This window comes from Mytilus californianus, unplaced genomic scaffold, assembly GCF_021869535.1.
Source record: "Mytilus californianus isolate M0D057914Y unplaced genomic scaffold, xbMytCali1.0.p SCAF_14, whole genome shotgun sequence".
NCBI classification, from domain to species: domain Eukaryota; kingdom Metazoa; phylum Mollusca; class Bivalvia; order Mytilida; family Mytilidae; genus Mytilus; species Mytilus californianus.
The window spans coordinates 36789248-36811953 of NW_026262626.1; the positions used below are offsets into that span (position 1 = coordinate 36789248).

The 22706-nt window shown below is 31.3% G+C and overlaps 1 protein-coding gene across 10 annotated transcripts in view; it reads left to right on the forward strand.

Annotated features, from left to right (window-relative positions):
* The window catches only part of LOC127724635 (E3 ubiquitin-protein ligase rnf213-alpha-like), a 1011139-nt gene that overhangs the window by 863203 nt on the left and 125230 nt on the right, over window positions 1-22706 (forward strand). For all 10 annotated transcript variants that reach the window (XM_052231639.1, XM_052231642.1, XM_052231640.1 and 7 more), the window contains 9 exons: window positions 845-1145; window positions 12032-12133; window positions 13751-13852; window positions 15116-15311; window positions 17356-17649; window positions 18669-19336; window positions 19719-19872; window positions 21403-21623; window positions 22441-22593. In XM_052231639.1, coding sequence (XP_052087599.1) covers window positions 845-1145; window positions 12032-12133; window positions 13751-13852; window positions 15116-15311; window positions 17356-17649; window positions 18669-19336; window positions 19719-19872; window positions 21403-21623; window positions 22441-22593 — 2191 coding nt within the window. The remainder of the gene's footprint in view (window positions 1-844; window positions 1146-12031; window positions 12134-13750; window positions 13853-15115; window positions 15312-17355; window positions 17650-18668; window positions 19337-19718; window positions 19873-21402; window positions 21624-22440; window positions 22594-22706) is intronic.

Here is a 22706-nt window from a genome sequence, read left to right on the forward strand (position 1 = left end):
GATTTACACTGCGACAAAATAAGTACTCAAACAAATAAATGAAATATCCGATATTATCCCATTACCAAAACACCACCGCGGAGACTTCATTCGTTCTGAATATGCATGAAATATACAATTGAACACTAAATAAGAATGTATATAGTTGTTTATACTTCTTTGATGTAAATCTTCCAATGCATATTTGCATCCGCATAGTATCATTCTACATTTTGTACAAACCGTTTTAAATTACAGAAAATGTAATTAATCATCGAGCGTCAAAAGAAAGAAAAGAGTAATGTTAACCAACTTGTTTTCACGACTTTCGCGAGTAGAAAATTAACGCGAATATAAATCGTCGCAAATATGTAAAACTTGGATCTTTCCTTACTAAACTACATCAAGTTAATTAAAAAATCGCGAAATTTAATAGCCGTGAAGTGGTCTAGAAAGGTTTAAACGCGAAATAAAATATCTGCGAAAATAAGTTGGTTTACAGTAACTAAAGGTAAACGAATAAAAACCTTGCTATGATACATAAAAATATAATGCGTTGATTTCGGAGTAAACATGTAATATAGAAATAAATTTGAAATTGAAACAGATATTTATGGCGATACTCATTTTCATTACATGCTTTTCTGCAGCTTATTTGATCTGTGTCCGATATGATGCTACTTTATAATTCTTATGGTATTTGAGTGCAATGCACTATAAGAACGATATGTTATTATCAGTTTCTCGTTTAGTGCACTGCTTTTTCCATTTAACCTTTATATTTATATGAAAATATTACATCTTTGTGATTATGTTATGGGTTTAACCAAAATCGATAATAGTACGTTTTGTTATTTGCGTGTAGGCATTTGTCTTTAGATGATGCAGAACGATCTTACAAAATAGGAACAGATGTAGCGTACAGAGTTTTTGGTTTTCTACCTCAGTCAACAGACTTAAAACATAGAACAAAGTTTTGGATTGCCACATCTGAATGTTTTCTAGTTATTGCTGATTGGTTTTATAAGCTGTTGTCGTCAACAAACACCAGAGAGCAAGACTTAGGATTTGTTCCATCACAAGCTCTGAAAAGTGTTTCAAACGCAGTGTGTCATGAATTAAAAGAAGCAAGATTGGATAAATGGGGAACAGAAAAATATATTCAGGTACATCTTTTTCCATGGCATTTCTTATGTTAAACAGCCATAAAGGTATTAACCCTGATTAAAACAGATTGACATCTTGTAAACTAAAAATGGCGTTTTCTTAAAGCATCTAGAAGCGATCTTTAAATCAAATCAGTGTAAAGTGACCTATCATATCAAATCGGATTAGAGATTTAGATACCAGGAACAAGAAAATGTAACCTCTTTTTTGTTTTTAAATTACATATAATTTTTGAATCTCTGTAATGTAGGTTGTCAGTTTACAACAGAAATTATTTTGAGTAAACGAAAGTTTCGAATTACCTTCATTTTTACATTAAAAAAGTACAAAAACAACAAATTAGTTTTGGAATCAGTGTAGGATAAGCTGTATCTATAACCGACATTGATTTAATTTCGAAAATTCTAATTTCCAACCTCCTTTTCTTATTGATAGATTTTACATATGCGTGAAAAGTCCTTCAATTGTTCTGTATAAGCAAGCGGTTTTAATCAATTTTGTTTTCTTCAGCTTATTTTTGTGCGCAGTTTTTTTGTTCGCAACGTTTAGATTATAATTTTGGTCTATAAGATCGGAAAGTTATTGTAATTTATGATATCTTCCTGTTTCACACATCACACGGATTTTGTCCTACGCGTAACGCGTTGCCGTGGACATAGAAACACCGTCTGTCCGTTCGTCCGTCTTACCGTCCGTCCGTACGTCAGTTTGTCCGTCTCTCCGTCCGTCCGTATCTGTACAATTCTTGTCAGATTTTTATGAAACGTATATCATAGGTATATGTCAGAAACGTCTTGGACCAGTTTAAAAATCATTGCCAATCAATTATTTTTAAAAGAGTTATGCTCTTCTGAAACATTTATTATATTGAAAATTGCATCGTTAAAACTCTCATTTGTACAAATCCTGCCAGATTCTTCAGAACCTTATATCAAAGATTGATCAATATTTCATCAAATATTTTGAACGAGTTATGCCCCTTGGAAATAATAACGAAAATCGCACTTCTTTCACTCTGAAACCTTTATTTCTCTTAGATATTTAAAAAAAATATTTAAAGAACAAAAAAGTGTTTTTTTATTATTTATTGCCCTTGTACCTTGGATAGATGAAATATAAACAACGCGTAGGGCATTGGAACTCTGTTCTTCTATCTTGTTATGACTACTTCTTAGCAACCATAAAAGACATCGATGTATTTTTTCAATAATTACTCGTTATATCCTCAGGATGTACTGTTCAATAATTTTGACCGAAGCCATATAGACATTCCATATGAGAGGTATTTTTCCCTTTTGTAAATGACAAATTGATGTTTTCAGAAAGTATCGCATATGAGATAATGGAATAACTATATGTGGCAATGAAAGCGAAACCATCTCATTTTGTGATTTTGGTAGCGATCGATCAAGCATCTATAATCAATTAATATAACAACTAATGCATGGTCATATAGGATGGAACTTCTAAAGAAGTACACTTTTCAAACAATAAGTTCTTACGTTTACTTGTTAAAGTTAAAGGTTTCTACAAATATTGTAATCATTTTATAATCAGAAAAAAGTACAAAGACTGGGGATATTAATAGAACCTATATTCAATACAAAAACTTTTTTCTCTTTATGTTGTTTCAAGGCAGAAAATAACATTAAACTCTCTTATTTGATCCATTTACTATTTCATTTGATAACATTTGAAATCTACAGATATACATATAATTGTATGTCAATTTGTTCAACAATAGTTTAATGACTATATCTAAATGATTTATCTCCAGTTTTCCAAAGATTTTATCAAAACCATCCCATGACTCAAATACCTACTTAAGTAGCAGTTTGGCATGTATGGCTTAAAATCATGCAAAATGATGAATAGTGATACACAGTGTATCACAAAAATCTATTTTACTTTTTGTATTGAAAGATCTTGTGAAGTTAGTACTGAATTTATAATATTAGACCATTAAAACAGTATATTTTTTTTTGGTGCTATATTGAGTGTATGGAAAATATGAGCTTTTCCTACTTATTCTAGTATAGAAATTTCACTATTTTCTCCAAAGATCGGACGTTTTAAGGCCAATAATTAAATCCAAACTAGAGAGAATAATTTTCTTTAAGACACATGAAAAAATAATTTGTAGCCTTGTACTGGTTTTGAGTAAATTTGGTTTTATTTTGGAGTAAACATGATCTAAGAAAGATAACTCTTTCTAAGAAAGATAACCCCCTCTCACATAAAAAGAGTTCCCATGTGACTTGATAAACATTCAAAGTCATTATCTTAATGGAATTAAAACATTTCTGTTCCATTTTCTTTCTTCTTATGAAAGTACAGGATGGTTCATAGTCAATAAAAAGAAATTAATAGTAAAAAGACTCTCTTCATTCTCTCCGGAACTGCAATGTTTATTTTTACTCACTCCTTTTTTAAAACATTTTTCGTCTGCTGTGTTTCATTTGATAATACACAGTTTTATGTCATTTGTACCTTAACGGGCTTTCGTATTCCTTTTGAGAATATACTGTGCATGATGTAGAGATATATTTGAATTTATTTAGACAAAGACAAGTCCTGTCACAACTTTTCCAGTGACATGTTGATCTGTCTAGGAGAATTCAACTTGTTGTAGTTTTCAATTAATCATGACTTTATCAACGATTTCCCCACGAGAACAAGTCAATCAGACAAGAAAATTGGAACATATAATTTGCATATCATTAAAGAAAAATGAATTAACAAGGTTTTAAGTACCAACATGACAAAGGAAAATTTCACAATAAGAAAGCATGACATAACTTGTGAGGACGTTTTCGTGAGTCGTCGTTAGGTCATGTATGGTATTTCACTACTTACCTTTCTTTTGGTTGTGTGCATTTTTCATCGAAAAAACAGGGAAACCTTGTATTCAACCGCCTTTCCAATTGAAAAAGGAGAGCATTTAGAGGAGTAACCAGTCATCAAAAATGGAAGGATCAACATGGATCATTGACTAATGGTAATAATTTAATGTTTAATTCATTATTCTTCCTGTGAAGGATAGATTTATATTGAGAAAATGTACTCAACTGATATGAAAACCCTTTTAAGTTCCAGTGTAATATTGTTACAGAGTATTATTTTTACATCACCACTCCCAGCAGCCTTTTTCTTATGATTTATCTATAAAAATTCCAGAGACTGTGATCTTGTAAAATGAAGTAAATTTTATGTTTACTGTAATTGCCAATTCGTGGTTACAAAAAAGTACATCTGTAAACCCTGGGGGGATGGGGGCTAGGTAAACATACAAACACTAAGATTAAGAAAGATAAATTGACAAAATGTGACTCTAATTTACATGTACATAAATGCAGTCTGAATTGATAATGTGGTATTGCCAAAAAAGTTCTATAATTGTAAAAACCTCTCTCACTACCAACATATATCTCCAGACAATAAATGCCATAACAGCATAAAAGCAAAACCATACTTGAAGATTTCGCAGCACACAAATAAACATTAAAGTCATGAAGAGACATGACAGAGATGCATTGTAAACGAAATTTCCAAAAAGATATAAAACAGTCTTGACAGATCACATCAACTTCAGAAACACTTTTAGTTTGTCATAAGTCTAAAAAAGTAATTGTTGGGATAAAAATGATCCTAGGGCTCCCTACAGTATAATGGATTGTGTACTTCCATTTTTAAGGTACTGTTATATTTTATAAAGCATACAAATGTACTTGCACATACATTTACATGTTTTATTTCGTGGACATCGATAAGCTACAAAATAATTATTATTGAAATTAAGAAAAAAATTCAGTTAGCCTTAGTTTGTACATGCAAGTACATTATTCACTAATCAACTCTGTTTTGTATTTCACTTGTTAAAACACATAAAATTCAAGAAGTAAGTACCTTTCACAAATTTTGTTTACCCATTCTGACCCCACCTGTGAAGCTACAAATGTACCCCCTTAAAAAGATAAAATGAATTAAAATAACTACACATGTACCTTCTCAACACTTTTACCCTATTAAAAATATTTAAAAAAAAAAATTTGTGTACTCTGTTAGAGGTATGAAATTCTGAATAATGTACATGAACATTGAATTGCCTATATAAGAAATTTAGAATCTATCATTCAATCAAAAAAAATATACCGCTGCCCAACCAACAAGGAAACAACATTGATGCACCCTTTAAGGGTAGTAAAATAGAAAATTTCCTGGCTGCTTTAATTTTTTTTCATACACCTTCCCAATATTATTTGCATAAAGTGAGGGTATATAGTCATGATAGTGTATCTGATGGTTTGGGAATGTTATATAACGGCTTTACAAACTTGATTGAGATTTTATTAGATTTTGGTGACTACTAACAGAGATCCACCTTTTTAAATGTGATAAAATTTTATTGATTTGTATGTACATTTAATAATAACTTATTGTATTAACTGATTGAAGATCAAGAAACATCCTGATTGTTTTACAATGTTATGTACTTACATGTATATTACTTTCAACATTGTATGTTTTATTTTACCCACAGTTTACCGAGAATACTAGCTAAATAAGGTAAGTGATATTATTTTAATGAATAAATAATGGATTATGGCGCAGATAGTCAATAAGAAAATAACAACTCACTTTTTCAGCAATTCAGGTGTCATTGATTGTGTTGATACCATGTTATACACTGATACCTTTATGATACAAATGTACAAACGAATGTAGATGAAAATGGATTGTCTGTGAAGATTTCTTAGTTAAAAATCGAAATATATTTGTTTACCCATTCCTTATTACTTGTACATTTTAAAGATGAGTTATATTTTGCACTGACTTTATTTTTTTTGGAAAATTATTCTGAACTTTAATTTCAGGTTTCACATACATAATGATGGTTCATGTGAGAGGAAGACGTGATTTTTTGGATAAAGTTTTAGCTTGTTCAACAGACATTGAGAACTATTTACATATAACTGAATTCATCCCTATGTTCTTTTACATGTACTTTATCTACAAATGATGTTTATTTTCCAATATACGAAATATTGAGGAATGGATTGAAAGAAGACCACAGAACAAGAAATAAGAAAAAAATGTTTCCTGATGAATATAAGACAAACAAAGCAAATTATAAAAATAAGAATAATAGATTGAGCTGAGAAGTTAAGTTGTCTGATATTTGAGTATATACAATGTAAAAAAGTGTGAAACATTTTAATCACATTATTTTGAAAGAAACTGTTCAAAATATTAACTTAAAAAATTAATGATAAATATTTGAAGTAGACATGTTTTTATTTCTTCTTTCTGTCTGTTTATAATTCTACCATAAACATGTATATTGCAATTGATTTTTAGAAAAGTTAATTATGATACCAGCTATTAATTATAGTAAACTTACATGCCTGTACCTTATCACACCCAACACTGGATCCAAAGAGTCTACTGTCACCACTTAAAATTTGGTGTTATTTAAACAGTATTTAACGAAGGACAGGTTATAATGAATAAATCAATAACAGCAAACAAATAACACAACAACCAAAAATACATCTATTCTAGGATGAGTGGTTTAATAAACTTATTCCCAACAACCTTGGCATAGATATTGACTATACAACTGCAAAATGTTATGACGTTGTGGTTGTCGTCATTGTCCGAAGATATGTGGTTTTGAGACAATAATTTGAGAATGAGTTTATGGATCTCTATGAAATCGTAACACAAGGTTCCATATTACTAAAGTAAGGTTGGGATTGATTTTGGGGTAATTGTCGTAACTGTTTAGGAATAAGGGGCCAACAAGAGGCCAAAAAATAAGCACGTTTCAGGACAGTAACTTGTGTATAAGTGTATGGATCTTTGTGAAACTGTACCAGAAGGTGCCATACGTCAAAAGGAAGGTTGGGATTGGTTTTTGGGGTTTTTGCCCTCTCCGTTTAGGCAAAAGGAAAAAAAAAACAATACTTTTTTAATACTTTGCATAAATTGCTTATTCTTTCAACAATTTCAATTATATTTATTTCAAAGTCTTGAATTCTTGGGGTTCTTTAAAATGCTAAACCTAACCGTGTTTTACGATATTGGATATTGGGCCCCGCTTTCAAATTGGTCTACATTGAGGTAGTTTGAATTCTTGGGGTTCTTTGATATGCTGAATCTAACCGTAATTTAGATTTTCGATTTTAGTCTCAGTGTTCAAATTATTCCACATGAAGTTATTATAGTCCAAAATTAAATTTAGTATAATTTTGTTTGATATGCTGAATCTCAACATGTATTTAGATTTTAAATTTGGGCCCAGTTTTCAAGTTAGTCCTTATTAAGGCCCAAAGGGTCTAAAAGTAAAAGTTATTTGCTTTCACCAAATATTGAATATATTGGCTCTTTGACATAACAAATCTAACTGTGTATTTAGATTTTTGATTAAGGGCTCTGTTATCAAATTGGTCCTAATTATGGTCTAAAGGGTCCAAAATTAAAAGTTACTTGCTTTCTTAGAATTCTATGGATTCTTTGAAATGCTGAATTAAACAATGTATTTAGATTTTGAATATTTGACCATAATAGGTAAATGTCCAATTTCAAATTTTTAAGTTCTTAGAAAACATTCATTCTGTGTGAGAAACCTATGCTATGTCAAATATTTAATCACAATACAAATTCAGAGCTGTATTGCACAATAAATAGAAATTGTTAGTAGGCTCATATTTCAAAAATAGACAAAGCATCAAATTCTTATTTTAAAAATTATGTATTGATATAGTTTAAAGTTTACTGTTCATTATTAGATATTTTGAAATATAATCAAAGGTAAGTTTTATAGATTTTGTAAAGACACTGTATTAATGATTAATGATATTTTGGCTTTTTGTAATTTGATACGTTTATTTGTTATTCTATATAAATTAATTTTCAGAACTCATTTAAAAACTAAGCTAATATTGTCCGTTAATAAATAAATAAATTAAATTCAAGGTGTACTTGGATATACTGAATCTAAACGTGAATTTGAATTTTAGATATTGGATCATAATAGGTGAAAGTCCAATTTCAAATTTTGCAGTTCTTTTATCACATTCATTCTGTGTCAGAAGCATATACTGTGTCAAATGCTTAAATAAAATATCCAAACTTGCCTTAGCTGTTCAGGGTTCGACCTCTGCGGTCGTATCATGTTGCGCCCCGCATTTTATTAAACATGGTATAACTATGTAAAGAAAGGCAATGGAGATAATCCTTAAAACTGCAGTGTACACTAGAGAGACTGCAACTTCACAACACAGATATGTGACAAATTTCCTTAAATATCATAAGTTTATCAGACAGCTAATGTCATGACAAGAACACTTAACTATATTGATACTTCTTGTTTTTATTTAAGTAATGATAGTACACAAACTTTGATTATGAGCACTTTCAATTTTTTAAGAATGAAACCAAACAAATAATGATATTATGATATAAATCTAAGCGAAAACATGGATTTCCCTAAAATAATGTCATGTCTGAAAGATAAAGCAATGTCTTTTTATTACCTAAAAATCTGCCTACTCATCAACAATCTTGGTACATTGTGTAACAGATTATGCCTCTATTTAATACCGAAAGTCTACGGTCAAATTCAGGTCCGACGTCTGGTCACTATGGTACAGTGTGTACAGTTTAAAATTTATAAATATGTCTATTGTCAATCAGCTCTTTATTCCTAAAAATCATAGGGAAATATATAAATACTTTAATTATAGTCGAAAGGATTAAATCAGTCTTCACATAGCATATTTCGAATTGATGTTTGACTTTTGTTAAGTAAATATCAAAAAGGAGATGTTGTATGTTTGCCAATGAGAGAAATATCCCCAAAAGTTCATATGAAGTGGTTGTAAGCAATTATAGGTGACCTTCGACAATGAAATAAACCCATGCTGGTTATAAAAGGTCCCGAAATATAAAACAATTCAATTGAGAAAACTAACAACGTTATTAATAGCAAAACAATATACGTCAAAAAAATATGACGGACATGAACCAACAACAGCAACTAAAATACAGACTCCTGACTTGGGACAGGCACATATAGAATTTGGTGGGGTTTAACATGTTTGAAGGCGTCAACCCTCTCCTAACCTGGGACAGTGGTATAACAGTACAACAAAAGAACAAACTATAAAAATCAGTTAAAATGGTCTTAGCCCGTCAGGTCGATAAAAATTAGAAAACAAACTGACAAAAATACAGACCAGAAGCGGCATGGTATATATACATTCCTAAAAACAATAACAGGCATAAAGTACATATCTGAGAGTACTCACAATTACTGACAGATTGTGTAAAGTCAATAACAATTAAACAAATATCATGTATCTAAGACTAAAATATCAATCAGTACACACCCAACATCCAATAGATTTAGTGAACAGACGTCATTAACAGTCACAGAAAAAAATTCCTTGTTTTATACAAAAAAAAAAGGGTATCGACAAATTGTTTTGGAGTTTGCTCTGAAGTTCTAGATCTAACAACAAATAAAGGTTTCTATGTCTAACAATTGGCTACATTGTAACTTGGACCAAACAGCATGAATAACCTATTATCGTTTGACATTGAACTGAGCAATTAAAAACTCATCAGAAACATTGTGACCATTTTTTTTTTCATCCAGGATTGGGGAATTTAAGATAGAGAAGATCAATACAAAGAGTGCTCCATATAAAAAAAATTATTTGTGCGTAAATTAAAAAATCAAGAATCGTCTGTGATATAAAAATACGAAGATGTGGTATGACTGCCAATTAGACACCTCTCCACCAGAGACCAAATGTAGTAGAAGGTGCACATTTTTAGCACACTTTTTCTAATCACTTGGCTTCGACGTTGTTCGTTAACTCTTTTCCTCTGAAATTACAAAGCCAAATTTTACCAAACTTTGCCAAAATCATTATTGGGGTATCTTGTTCAAAAAATATTTTCGATAACTCTGCATTTCAACTAAGATGTTCAACATGGCCAAACATAGAAAATAGGGGGAAAATGCAAGTTTTGCCTATTATCTTGAAAACCACTATGAATAGAGAAAATCAGGCAGGGGCAGAAAATCAGGTTTAGAATATTAAGATCTACTTGCTGTCCATTTACTTCAAAACTGTCAGACAACTTATTATTTGAGTTATTGCCCGTAAATGTAAAATTTTACCATTTGTTTTCATTTTTGCTGATTATTTTGAAGGCTATAATAGATTTTAGAATATCTAATTAGGAAAAGTGATCAGCAAGGTAAGATCTGCAAATAAGCCAACATGGCTGAAATCCTCAGACGACTCCGTGCTTTTTAATAACGATTTTTACATTTTTTTTGCGTTTGTGTCTAATATCTTAAAAAATGTAACATATAGATGGACACTTTAAAGGGCCAAAATGATCAACTATACAAGATCTAAAAATAAGTCATCATGGCTGAAATCTTCAATAGATTCGTGATTAGAGTTATGATTTTTAACATTTGTTTTTATCTACTATCTTGAAAAGTATATCAATACAAATGAAACTTTAAAAAGGAAAAACATGATCAGCAGGACAAGATCTACAAAACATCAACATGACTGAAATTGTCAATTTACTTTTCATAGTGTTATTGTCCTTTAATGATGGTTTTCCAAAAGAAAAGGCAATTACTGAAAATGCAGGTGAGCGACACAGGCTTCTTCGAGCCTCCAGTTTTGAAAATTCTGTACTAAACCTGATGTTCAGTGGTTGTCGTTTGTTGATGTGGTTCATAAGTGTTTCTCGTTTTTTATATAGACTAGACCGTTGGTTTTTGTGTTTGAATGGTTTTACACTAGTCATTTTTGGGGCCCTTTATAGCTTGCCAAGGCTTCGTGTTGAAGGCCGTACTTTCACCTACAATAATTTACTTCATTGGCACTCGTACCACATCGTCTTATATCTATAGGCTACACATTTCTATTTTTGATATGTTTTAGACAAGAGTCAGCTACAATAGTATGTTCAAAGAAATTAATAATGTCATATTGGTCCAGGTAGATAATAAAGTTTGAAAACTCAATTTTTTTTTTTTACATATTCCAACATGAAAATATTTGATAATTTGGTTGCCATGGTAACCCAGCTTCCTTGCTTGCATTCATCCTTTCCAAAGTCTCCTACTCAATTTGAACATTATAAATTGTAAGATCTAGTATACGTTTCCTAAACAGTTTGTCATTTTTGTTTTATTTTAAGTAGAAAAAATTTAAGGTTTTTAATACCATTAAACACCTTGTTGATAGGTAGAGCTGTTTCCATAGCAATAGTTTGAATAATTTTGTGCTAATAGTAAAAAAATAATTTCAACAGCAGTATTTTGACACCAATAAAGGCAATGAACATTTGCTTCAGGTTTTATCAGTTGCGTGTAGGAATTTGTATCATAATTTACAGCACCAATCCTTAGATACCTGATTTATTTTCAACGCAGAAAAGGTATAGTTTATTGATAATTACATAAGAGCTGTTCTTTTGTGATCGACTCGTGAGTCGGCTGTCATCTGTTTTTTTTTTTTGGGGAGATTGATGTGATTTTTTCATGTGAAAGAACCTTTGCAACATTACTTAGTCTGATGTGCTTATAATTAATTTCTGACCAGGCATTTCCTCTTTTCTGTCTTCATATTTTAGCAGCTTTTTCGACAGAACATACACACTTGATTGAATATTGTACTAATTATTGTCCAGAATAATAATGTACCTTGCGACACTGGACTAACATGAAAAGTCGAAAGTAATTTCAAGCGGATATTTGTTTAGGTGAAAATCTAAATTATTCATAAGTTATATGTCAACTGGATATTTGAAATGAATTTGATTTCCCTTTCATTTTTCGATGCAGCTATGGAATGATGCCTTCAAAATCAGAATCCCGGAGGGCGACGTTCGAACTGATTATAAGAAATGCTTGCAAAGTAGTTTGAAGGAGTGTCTCAAGGAGTGGGTAAGTTTAAACAAAAATGTCGTTGGATGGTTTAATCGCTGCGTATGTTATTACAAACATAATAAGTTATAGACACCCTTCTACATTTTTAATTTCATTTTACAGAGAAAAGTAATAAAGCTCCAGCACGTTCCAGTTCATGTTCCTGTTCTGTAGAATTTTTAATAACATGTCAAATGTACGATGTCATTATAATAAAAGTAAACAATATTACCTATATTCTACTTTTCTACCTTGTCCGTATAATTAATATGTTTTCCTGATTTTACTATATGGGACAAAATACAGCTTTCGTGGTGAATATTCTGTTGTGTTTTTGTCACTGTCAACATGACACAAGACAGTAATTGATAACTGAAGATTTATCTGAGCCTCTTGAAACTCACCAATGTCCGATAGAGCATTATTTCTGATTTGCATGGTTCAACTTAAGTTGCATTTGATCAGTTCTTCTATAACTATTAGTTAAAAATTAAAAACTCTTTGTCTATAGGATCTTTCCTAAATTTTTATGTAAAAGGTCACTCATTGATAAGGTTTACCGCTAAGGTTCACCGCATGTTGAACTTATGTTCATGGTACACTGGTGAAATTTTACTTTCGTCAATATGCTTTTATTCATTTATGGATAATTAAAAATGGCCTTGTTTTGTAGAATCATTGTAAGGTGTAAATATAATCCTGACATGATTAACATGACCCCGAGTTCATTTTCACTGCTTATCTATATCATATAACTCTTGTACGTCTGTATATAGGTTAGTTTCAAAAGTCTTATTAGTTACAGAACGGCTATATTTGATGTTTTTGTATTATTATTATATATTTTCATTGTTCAGTGATTTTATCAATTACTGACTCAAGACGTTTTGGTAAAAGGTTAAATGTTTTGCCAGTGCAAGATGCATATGTTTCATAGCAGTCACATGAACTACTCTTCCTTTATCAAAAACACTTGAGTCGTCGTAATCAGTCTGGATTCACAAGTACGTAAAAAAATTGAAAACATTCCAGTCAGTTGGAAGGCTCTACCTCACACAATGTGTTTACAGATTCACTATTAGGTCTATATAATTGTTTTTCAAGGTTTTTATTACCTTGACCCTATTCAGGTTCATTGGTCATAGAAATAGCCAGTTTCATTATCATATAAGTAATAGGTTAACTAGCTTCGATAAATGCAGTTATTGCATCAATCCTAAAGATTTTGAACTCATTGTCATCAAATTGGTTAAATATATATATTTAGTTGACCATGATAACTTTAGTACGACCTTGGCCTAAATATTCGTCATTCTTTTATGAATTCATACTCATTCAAAACGAGGAGGAGTTTTAGCTTGTCCAATTTTAAATAAAATGCCTTGAAAAGCTCCGATAAATTTTCAATATCATAAATTGCTGCAAATCCTGATATATTTATAATTCATTCATTCATTCGTATTTCTGAAAAACTTCTAAACCGTAATATTTTTAAACATAGATTTAAAAATCCTTGATATAGAACATTAAAAAAAACCAAACAAACAAAAATAAGTAAAAATGACAAAACAAATTTCTATTAATATTATTATTGTGTAAAATAAACTTATGTGTATTCATCAAACAATTTTGTAGAAAACTGAAAAACAAACAACAGAGATCATAGACATTTACTGCAATGACGTAGATACATTTGAACCAGGATTACAGGAAATTTTAAGTATGTGTGCGCTTGAGGTATGTATCTAGATTTTTAGATAACAACGGAGAGGTAAAACCATGGGCTAATTTGTCCTTTATGATTAAATGGAAATGAAAATGTATGATACCTTCTTACTTCACATGTTTTAAACTTAAGAAGGAAGGCTCAAATACATATAAACAATGGCATTGCTGTATTGTGTCAGTTTATATATATTTGTCAAATATCAAAACAAGCTTTATTCTCGAAATATGTCGCTAAATGCAAAAAAATGTAGAAGCGTCGCCTTACGTATGTTGTGTGCCAGCAAATATGGCAACCCAAACAAAAATGTTAATACTTTCTGTGTGAAATATAATTTTCAGCTGGATGCATTCTATATCATTTCAAAGAAAGTGAAGTTCTCTCATTGTTGAAGGCCGTACGATTGCCTATAATTGCTTAAATCCACTTTACTTGAACTTTGTCATATTGGCAATCATACCTCATCTCCTTATTTTGATAAGGGCATACAATTTTGACATTTTTCTGAATTACTGTCATATTAAAATAGTATAAAAGTATAAGCAAAAGTAGTATACCGATGTTCAAATCTCGTCAATGCATTAGGAAAAATAAAACAAGGTTATAACAAAAACGTAGGATATAAGCATAAACATGAAAAAGATCGAAACCGGATGCGTCGACTGAACTTACACCATTAAAAAAATGATAATAATTTTTATCAAACTACATCATTTCAACAATAGATGCTTGCGATGTAAATGTTAAATCAGTTATAAAGAAATTAAATTATACTATATAGTTCAGAAAAAAGACTCTCCGAAAATATAAGTATGTGCCAGGACAAAAGGGAGATTTATTATATTCCTGCATAACAGATTCTTTAATTTTTTGTATATTCAAAGAATATTCAGCAACTTTTAAATAAACAGAACACATCGGTTCAGTTCTACTTACAATTAATTTTATGTTGATTAGAAGGAAATACATTTTGTCATTATATGTCCTTTTTAAATGATTAATTGCAAAATGTATGTTTGACATTGAAGTGATATGCATGTATCAAAAGCATTAACGACAAGCTGTGATACATTTCACAATCGCATGTTCTTCGAGTATTCAAACATGAAATAAATATGATAATAAATATAATAATGAAAATCATTGTAAAATGGAGGCCATTTTAGTTATACAAATTCGGAGCAAAACAAAATAACCTAAATTTATTTTGAAAGCATTTCTAAAAAAAACCAAACAATGGAATGGATAGATAATTTGTGTTTCTTAATTGATAGGCAGTAGATAAATGTGTCAACTATCTATCAACAAATCAACATTACTTGGAAGGCAGAAGCTTAAGACATTATGGATCCCTTATGTCGCATGTCTTTGAAAGAAACATAGATGAAGAGAAACTGAAAAAGAACAAGAAAGCTTATCTTGAGCATGCTTTGAAATGGCCACCTTTTTTGGTGTTTGCCAAAATGTACAGTAAGTATCAAAATTAACTGTTATTAAGTCAATCAAAACAAATAAAAAGATTTATTTTTAAATTTTGATAGGATGATAATTGAATATTGATATTTTTAAAGTAACGATATGTATTATTTGTATAAAAAATAACTTTAAAAAGAATTGATGCATTAAAAAAGATTTCGGTGAAGTCTGACAATATTCGCTCCACTGTTGTAAGATTTGAAGTATGAATTAACGACGCTTTTGCTTGGACAATGTTAAGGTGTTCTAAAACAACATGAGCTACATCCCCGACCGTCAAATATACAGCTCCAGAACATATATAAATAGAAATGTAGTTTTTAATATCATTTTCGTAAAGATCTATTAACACTTTTCTGACTTGTTAGTTTCCGTCTTTCATCATGAAGGAATAAAATCTTTTGACGAGTGTATTGCCTTAAAGGGGACTTGGGAATGTGTATCATAAGATTCATTATGCTTATTTGACATCTTTTTTTTGCTATTTACAATATGCGTGTCTTCTTGTTTAAGTCATGGTGTTGTGTGTATTTCCATACAGATGGTTTGTTTCGACGCCTTTCAAGTCTTCTTAATTCTGCTATACGTTTGTTTTAATCTGCGAGTTCAGCCGTGAGTTTTGCTTCGATATGACTTTCCAAAAAAATAAAATTATCAGGGCTATTCAAATACAAGCAGACGACATTGAAAATGTATTGACGATTCGTGACGTAACCTTTTATTGGCATCATAGTTAATCACAGTCCTCGATTTAAAGATTTTTCAAGACCTGTTAATTTAGGTCAATAGATACAATTTTGCTGTAAATAGAATTTAAAACGCAATATACAATGCAGAACCTATTTGCGATGTTTTGATTCGCGTTGTTTTCTTTATCTTTATTCAGATTTTCCTAAAACGGCAAATTGACGCAAATGGGATACTTTTCCGAACTAACTTTACATATAAGTTGACCGCAGATTTAACGCAAACAAACCCCTCGTAATTTTGTTTGGAACTTGACAGTAGAGTTTTCTGCCTTATGATTTTAAGTCTTCTATAGAAGTTAATTTTCAGAGAAAGAAAATGAAATATAGTTTATACATTAGTGTAACATTGTGAGTTTGACCAAAAAGAGAGAATATACTAAGCGAGCATTCAAAATCGTTATTTACATAAAAAAACTGACAATAACGTTAATAAATATAAAAAAATCGAAAGTACAAATAACAGTAACAAAACCTCACAAAGAAAACTATAGACTAAAATACAGGAAACCAACCAAAATTCATTGTTCAATTCGTGTGATCAGGAGCATTCATCAATACCTGCTTTACGTGTGGCATCCGTGGTATTGATCAAGAAAATAACAACCCGGCAATAAAATAGTTTCCGGTAATGTCAAAATCGTTTGGATGAGGACAAGATTGTGGTTACGACAAAAGAATTTTTTTTTGCAGTCGTATGTGACACAGGTATTCCATAACAGTCAACCAAATTATGACTGCGTCCGTAAAACTTTCGGAGGACGGACTTATAGTTTACCGCTTGGAACCCTTGATGCTGATAAATTTCGACAAACTTAACATGTAGAAACTCATCAAAAGTATAACCAGGCTAATAATGTGTTATTCAAGACACGAGTGTCTTGTACATGATACTCATCAGTGGCGCTCAAATACCATAATTAGTATGTCAAATCAAACGTGCATTCAATGAGCATCGTATGCCTAAATAGAGAAAGGTTTTACCGTGTATGACTAAGGCCACGTATGGCATGAGAAGAAAAAGCATATTGTTTTGAATAATTGAAAATATAAATGCATAACCCGAAAATTCACATAAAATGACTATATAAAAGATATTGCGTTTACAAAAAATTGATAACGATCGGGCTGGTGATAACTTCATAGACGAATCGTCCACTACCAGTGACACCGACTCAGTGTATGTGAAAACTCTCCACAGATACCAGGCTTATTATCTGTTACATCAGATGCGTTTGTCTACAAACACTTTTAAGAATACTTGATAACTACATCATTGTTTTCTTTATCAGGGAATGTGGAATATTCAAGTTCACTTCAAGATACATGTTTACGTCATATGAAGATATTCGTCAACACGTTGAATGAGGCGTGCAAAGCACTGGTAGATGGTAGCATCACTATAGATTATCTTGATACTTTATTATCTGGAAATGATCGGTTCCAGTCAATTGTACAAGAGTTACATAGGAACGAAGCTGCCGTTATTTTGACGACTTTACAGATAAGAGACAAAGAGCTCTCTGCCTTTAGGGAAACCATGATTGTCGTAAAAGATTTTGTCTATGAATGCAAAAAGGTTGAAGGTATAAATTAAAAAAAAAAACATTGTAAAGAGCTAGTTTTGTGAACTTTCTATTTTGGTCAATGCGAACCCATGCCATTATTATAGTTATTTTAAATTTAGCTCATCAAAGTTCATATGTTTCTGTTGCTGATATTTGCCATATAATGAGAAGAAATAAATAATCATTCGTTAATAACCATTCACATATTTTTTCAAACAACCATCTTTTTGGTTATGTTATTTACAGAAATGAATCACATTCATGCAGTTTCCTAAATTGACACTGATGGGCTAGGGCAAGCATACAACATTGATGCAGCAGAGGTTATCTTGTATATCAAAATAGGTCACAACGTATTTTTCCTCAATTACGTAATGACTCTGACCCGAACTTTACTATATTACTGCATTAAAATATCTTCAGTGCAATAAAAAAAAATGACTAAAAGGATTTTTTTGGGGTAGATTTTTGAAAAATTTAGTAAAAAATGAAAACACAATACCTACTGAATGGGACTTATTTCTGATTTGTTAATAGATAAAGGCAACAGTAGTATACCGCTATTCCAAATTCATAAATAGATTGAGAAAAAAAATCAAATCCGGGTTACAAACTAAAACTGAGGGAAACACTTCAAATATAAGAGGAGAACAACGACGCAACAGAAAGACAACACTAAAATGCAACACACACGGAAACGAACTATAATATAACAATGGCCATTTTCCTGACTTGGTACAGGACATTATAAGAAAAAATGGTGGGTTGAACCTGGTTTTGTGGCTATCCAAACCTCGCACTTTTATTGCAATGTTAATTATAACACTAAAACGACACCATTACATGACATGAATACAGTACAACATTACGGACAGAGAATTACGCAAATAAATATTACTGAAATTAAATTAAACATTCCATTTTCAAGAATACGCTAAAGGAATTTTCGCAACCTTCAACATGTTCAAACAGGGTTTTGATTTGAATTACCCGACACTTAATGTGCAATTCAGATATAGGAATTGTTATAATTTAAGGTGATGTTGACGACTTAGAAAGACGTCTTCGGCAATTCACTAATCTTAATCAAGATAAATTTCAAGATGACAGTGTAGTTCGGATAAAGGATGTCTGCAAAGTTCAGTTTCCAAAATTCAATGCTACAGAGACTGCAGGGATAACAGACAAACAATTTTCGTTTGAAGGCATTCAAAGTGTTCAAACTTACAAACCTATCATAATTGCATTCAACTTATCTGAAGAGGAGCTAAATGCCATACCATTAGTTTTACAACATACAAAGGCCTATGCTTTCAAGCAAATCTGGATCAAAAACGGACGAAACACAAAAGTATCGAAAGGACGTAAGCTGAAAGTCAATGAAATTCTGACAGAAGTTTGGCCGGAAACACGGGAACAATGGACGTCTTTGTGTGAGAAGTTAAGAAATGGCGACTTATGTTTTGTTGATTTTGAAGAATATTTTTACAGCGAGGAGTGTAATAATTCAGACAAATTAGCAAAAGAGCTCGTTAGTTTTACCAGAGACAGCACAGACTGTGGTTGGATAAAATCACGTTTTGATCAATTTCACAATTTTCAAACGGTTTACACATGTTTGAAGGGCGCTAATGCAATTATGAACATTGTTGGAAAATATGGATTGGAGGGCGATTTCAGTCATATAACACAGATAATTAAGATTGTAAGTTCTAATTGAAAGTTTCAGACGCTATCATTCCTTTATTTTATTATTGCTTCCTTAGAAAACACAGGTACAGGTAAATTTAAAATGGTACTATATCAAAAAATGATTATTTTAACTGATGCCAATTCAAAAACTGTATTTGTTGATTCGTTTGTTCTTGCACTTTCAGTTCATTACATCATTAAATAGCAGAAAGACCATTTAATATATTTATGTTAGTGAATCTATGCAATGAGTTGAATTAAAAAAGAATCAATACAATTTCATACAAAATGTAATGTTATGATTACAACTTTCTGAAAAATGCACTAAAGAGATCAGTATAAAACTTCGAAATTTTGAAGAAAAATAATCTGTATCCAGATTGTCACTTTTTCAGACTAAAGGAGATGATGTGGAGATGAAAAAGTTTGATGTTAGTCTTGTGAAAACATGCTCCATTCTGAGGGGAATTGACGATAAAAAGGTTGACTGTCTTACAGTTTTTTGTAAATGTCAACCGCTTGTTGATTGGTTAAAGGATTCAATGACAAGTATGTACCTGACTTTTATATTGGGAAATCTATAGGAAAATAAGAAAATAACTGTAAACATGAACATTTTACTGGTTGTTAATTCCGTGATCAAAATGCAACTTTACACGCCGGTGTTAAATTTGCAAAACGCATGGTAAACAAACTTATCAAAGACAATAAGCACATAATTTTGAACGTTTTCCATGCGTTTCGTTTTCAAATGACTCATCAGTAACGTTCGAATAAAAAAATAAGGCTAAAGTACGAAGTTGAAGAGCACTAGGGGAAATTTTTCCGGGGATATTTTACAGTACTGTATTAAAAGAGAGGCGAAAGATAACATGGGGATATTCAAAGGGTATAAACAACACAGACATTGTTAAATTTAAAAGCAAAAAAGAACAACATTTCAAACTAAAGCAACATCAGCACGAACCCCATTTAAACAAAACTTATGGTGATAGCAGGTACTCAGGAAGGATAAGCAGATCACGATCCACATGTAGTTCCTTTCGTGTTGCTTTTTTTTCAAATTCAGTATTAAGTCTTATTCAGAAGGTCACATTTGAGAAAAAAGATGAGGAGATTGTGGTTACGATTATTGGAACATATCCGTCGTCATCTGTGACACAGATATCCATTACGATCAAACAACCCATTTTGGTGTCTGTAAAAAAGTTGGTTTTATAGCTTTCCTGTGAGCAGCAACCCTCTATCAAAGAAATTCATGATAGGTATACACGCTCTGGAATATTGTATCATCTGAGAGATATATACTTCGTATGTAGGTGCTGCTTAAATGTTGCTACTTGGAAATGGAAAGTTCACAATTGGGAAACTGAAATCGTCTCTTTTGTCGTATTTTTTTATCTCAACATACACTCGTTATCAATTTCTAGGTGTCAGTCAATATATGAGGCAGAACTATTTGTGTCGGCTGTATCCTGTATTTTAAGTTCGCATCCCCTATTGTAGGTAGTTTCACAATAAATCCAGCTTTTATTGCTTATAAAAATTTACTTTGATAATCATTTATGACAGAATTGCCAAAAGTAACCCCGTGCATTAATTTTACGTATACAGTGAGCTATTTGTTTAATACAAGCCAGACTAAAAGTTTAAAAATAATTGCAACAATTCAATGATCAAAACCGAATAAACCGCATCAGTTGCATAACTTGTAATAACGCTATGTTTAGGGGGAAATGTGTTTATCTGTATACCATAGCTATAATATTTTGTCAATGTTGTCCGCCAGTTATTTTAACGCAAATCGTCTATGTTAAGCACATTGTGTACATAAAGTATGAAGGATTAAAAAAAAAACAAAAAAAAACAGTATCAAACATTGTTATTTCTTTGTTCGATTGTTTCCGAAAGCCAATTAAGGTTTTTGATTGTATACATCAATATGTGTCAAATAGATACATATTTTTGTTTATAACTTGAAAACGATCACTACCAACAGTTATTCATCCTATTGTTTGGTCCATTATCTTAACTGAAATAATATCCTCTTACGTATATGGAATGCATGTTTAATTGTAGCTGGTTTAAAAGAGCTGAAGGTGTTTGTAGAGCTCGCTAGCATGTCAGCAGGTGAAACAGATATTGAAGTTGACAGAGTTCAGTTTCTCCATGCAGCAACAACGGGATATGCACCACTTATATTCAATTTGGATCCTAATTGTAATGATTTACATTTCATTGAAATGTGCGAAAGCGTATGGAAAGAACTCGAGACAGACCCAAAGCTTCCGCAAAAGCTGGTAACTTGTCAATATTAGTATTTTAAAATTTGAGTATTCTATAAGGACATCAATTGAAATAGAATTTTTGGAAGCGAATTCCAACGCCTCTCTTAGACAAGCTGTTTATCATTATTGTTAGTTTTTTTCTCTTTACATTCAATCTGTAGGACGGCTTTTTGTGTTCGTTTGTTAACAATCATTCAGTTATGATGTTGTAAGTCATTACCAATTTGTTAGGTGTTTTTTGTACACCCAGTACCCCTCAATAGCCAAGAAGAGGACTACAATTGATACCATATGCATTTTATTTAGTCCCTCTTGCAACTAAGTTTTAAATTAATAAAAAAAAGTCTTTGATTGAAGGTCTGCTAATTTTCAAATAGATTGTGATAACTGTGTTTTGTTTTAAGATCGGTCACTCGTAAGTTTACTGTCTCAAAATAATTTTACAAATCTACGCTAAAAACAGTACGTGTTTTTGACGCAGCAGAACTTCAAACGAAAGTAACATGTATATGTAAAATATATGAATATAGATTTTGTTCGTCTGAAATTCTTTTTCTCGACAAGAACGCTCTAACCTAAAAACTTGAAAGCCAAATAGTGGAATTAAATGGATAAACAGATGCATGGTAAGGGTTGTTGATACATTCTAAAACCATTTCAGGACTTCATTAACCTTTTGTGAAACCCACTATACTTACACGCAGATATAGAAGAAGGAATAGATAAGAAGATAATATATAGACCTTAACCATAAGTTTGATATTAAAACTAAAGTAAAACTAACTTAGTTTAAAATAAAGACGCCATATACAAAGATTTTGTTTTACAGAGAGACACTCACCAACAACTTGACTGGCTAAAATCGGTTAAACAATCTCATGGCTCAGTCGAAGTTAGCTCACTTTCACAGACAGAGGCCATTAATGCAAGTGGAACATATGAAGTTGGAAATTCCAGGGAAAATATTTCTCTTCAAAAACCGGCAAGTATTTTTGTTGCATTCTCTTAATACTTACTAATAGACGGAATTTTGACACTTCCGGACAAGGAATATAATAAAAAGATGAATATTTTAGAGTCTATTAGACATAAGAT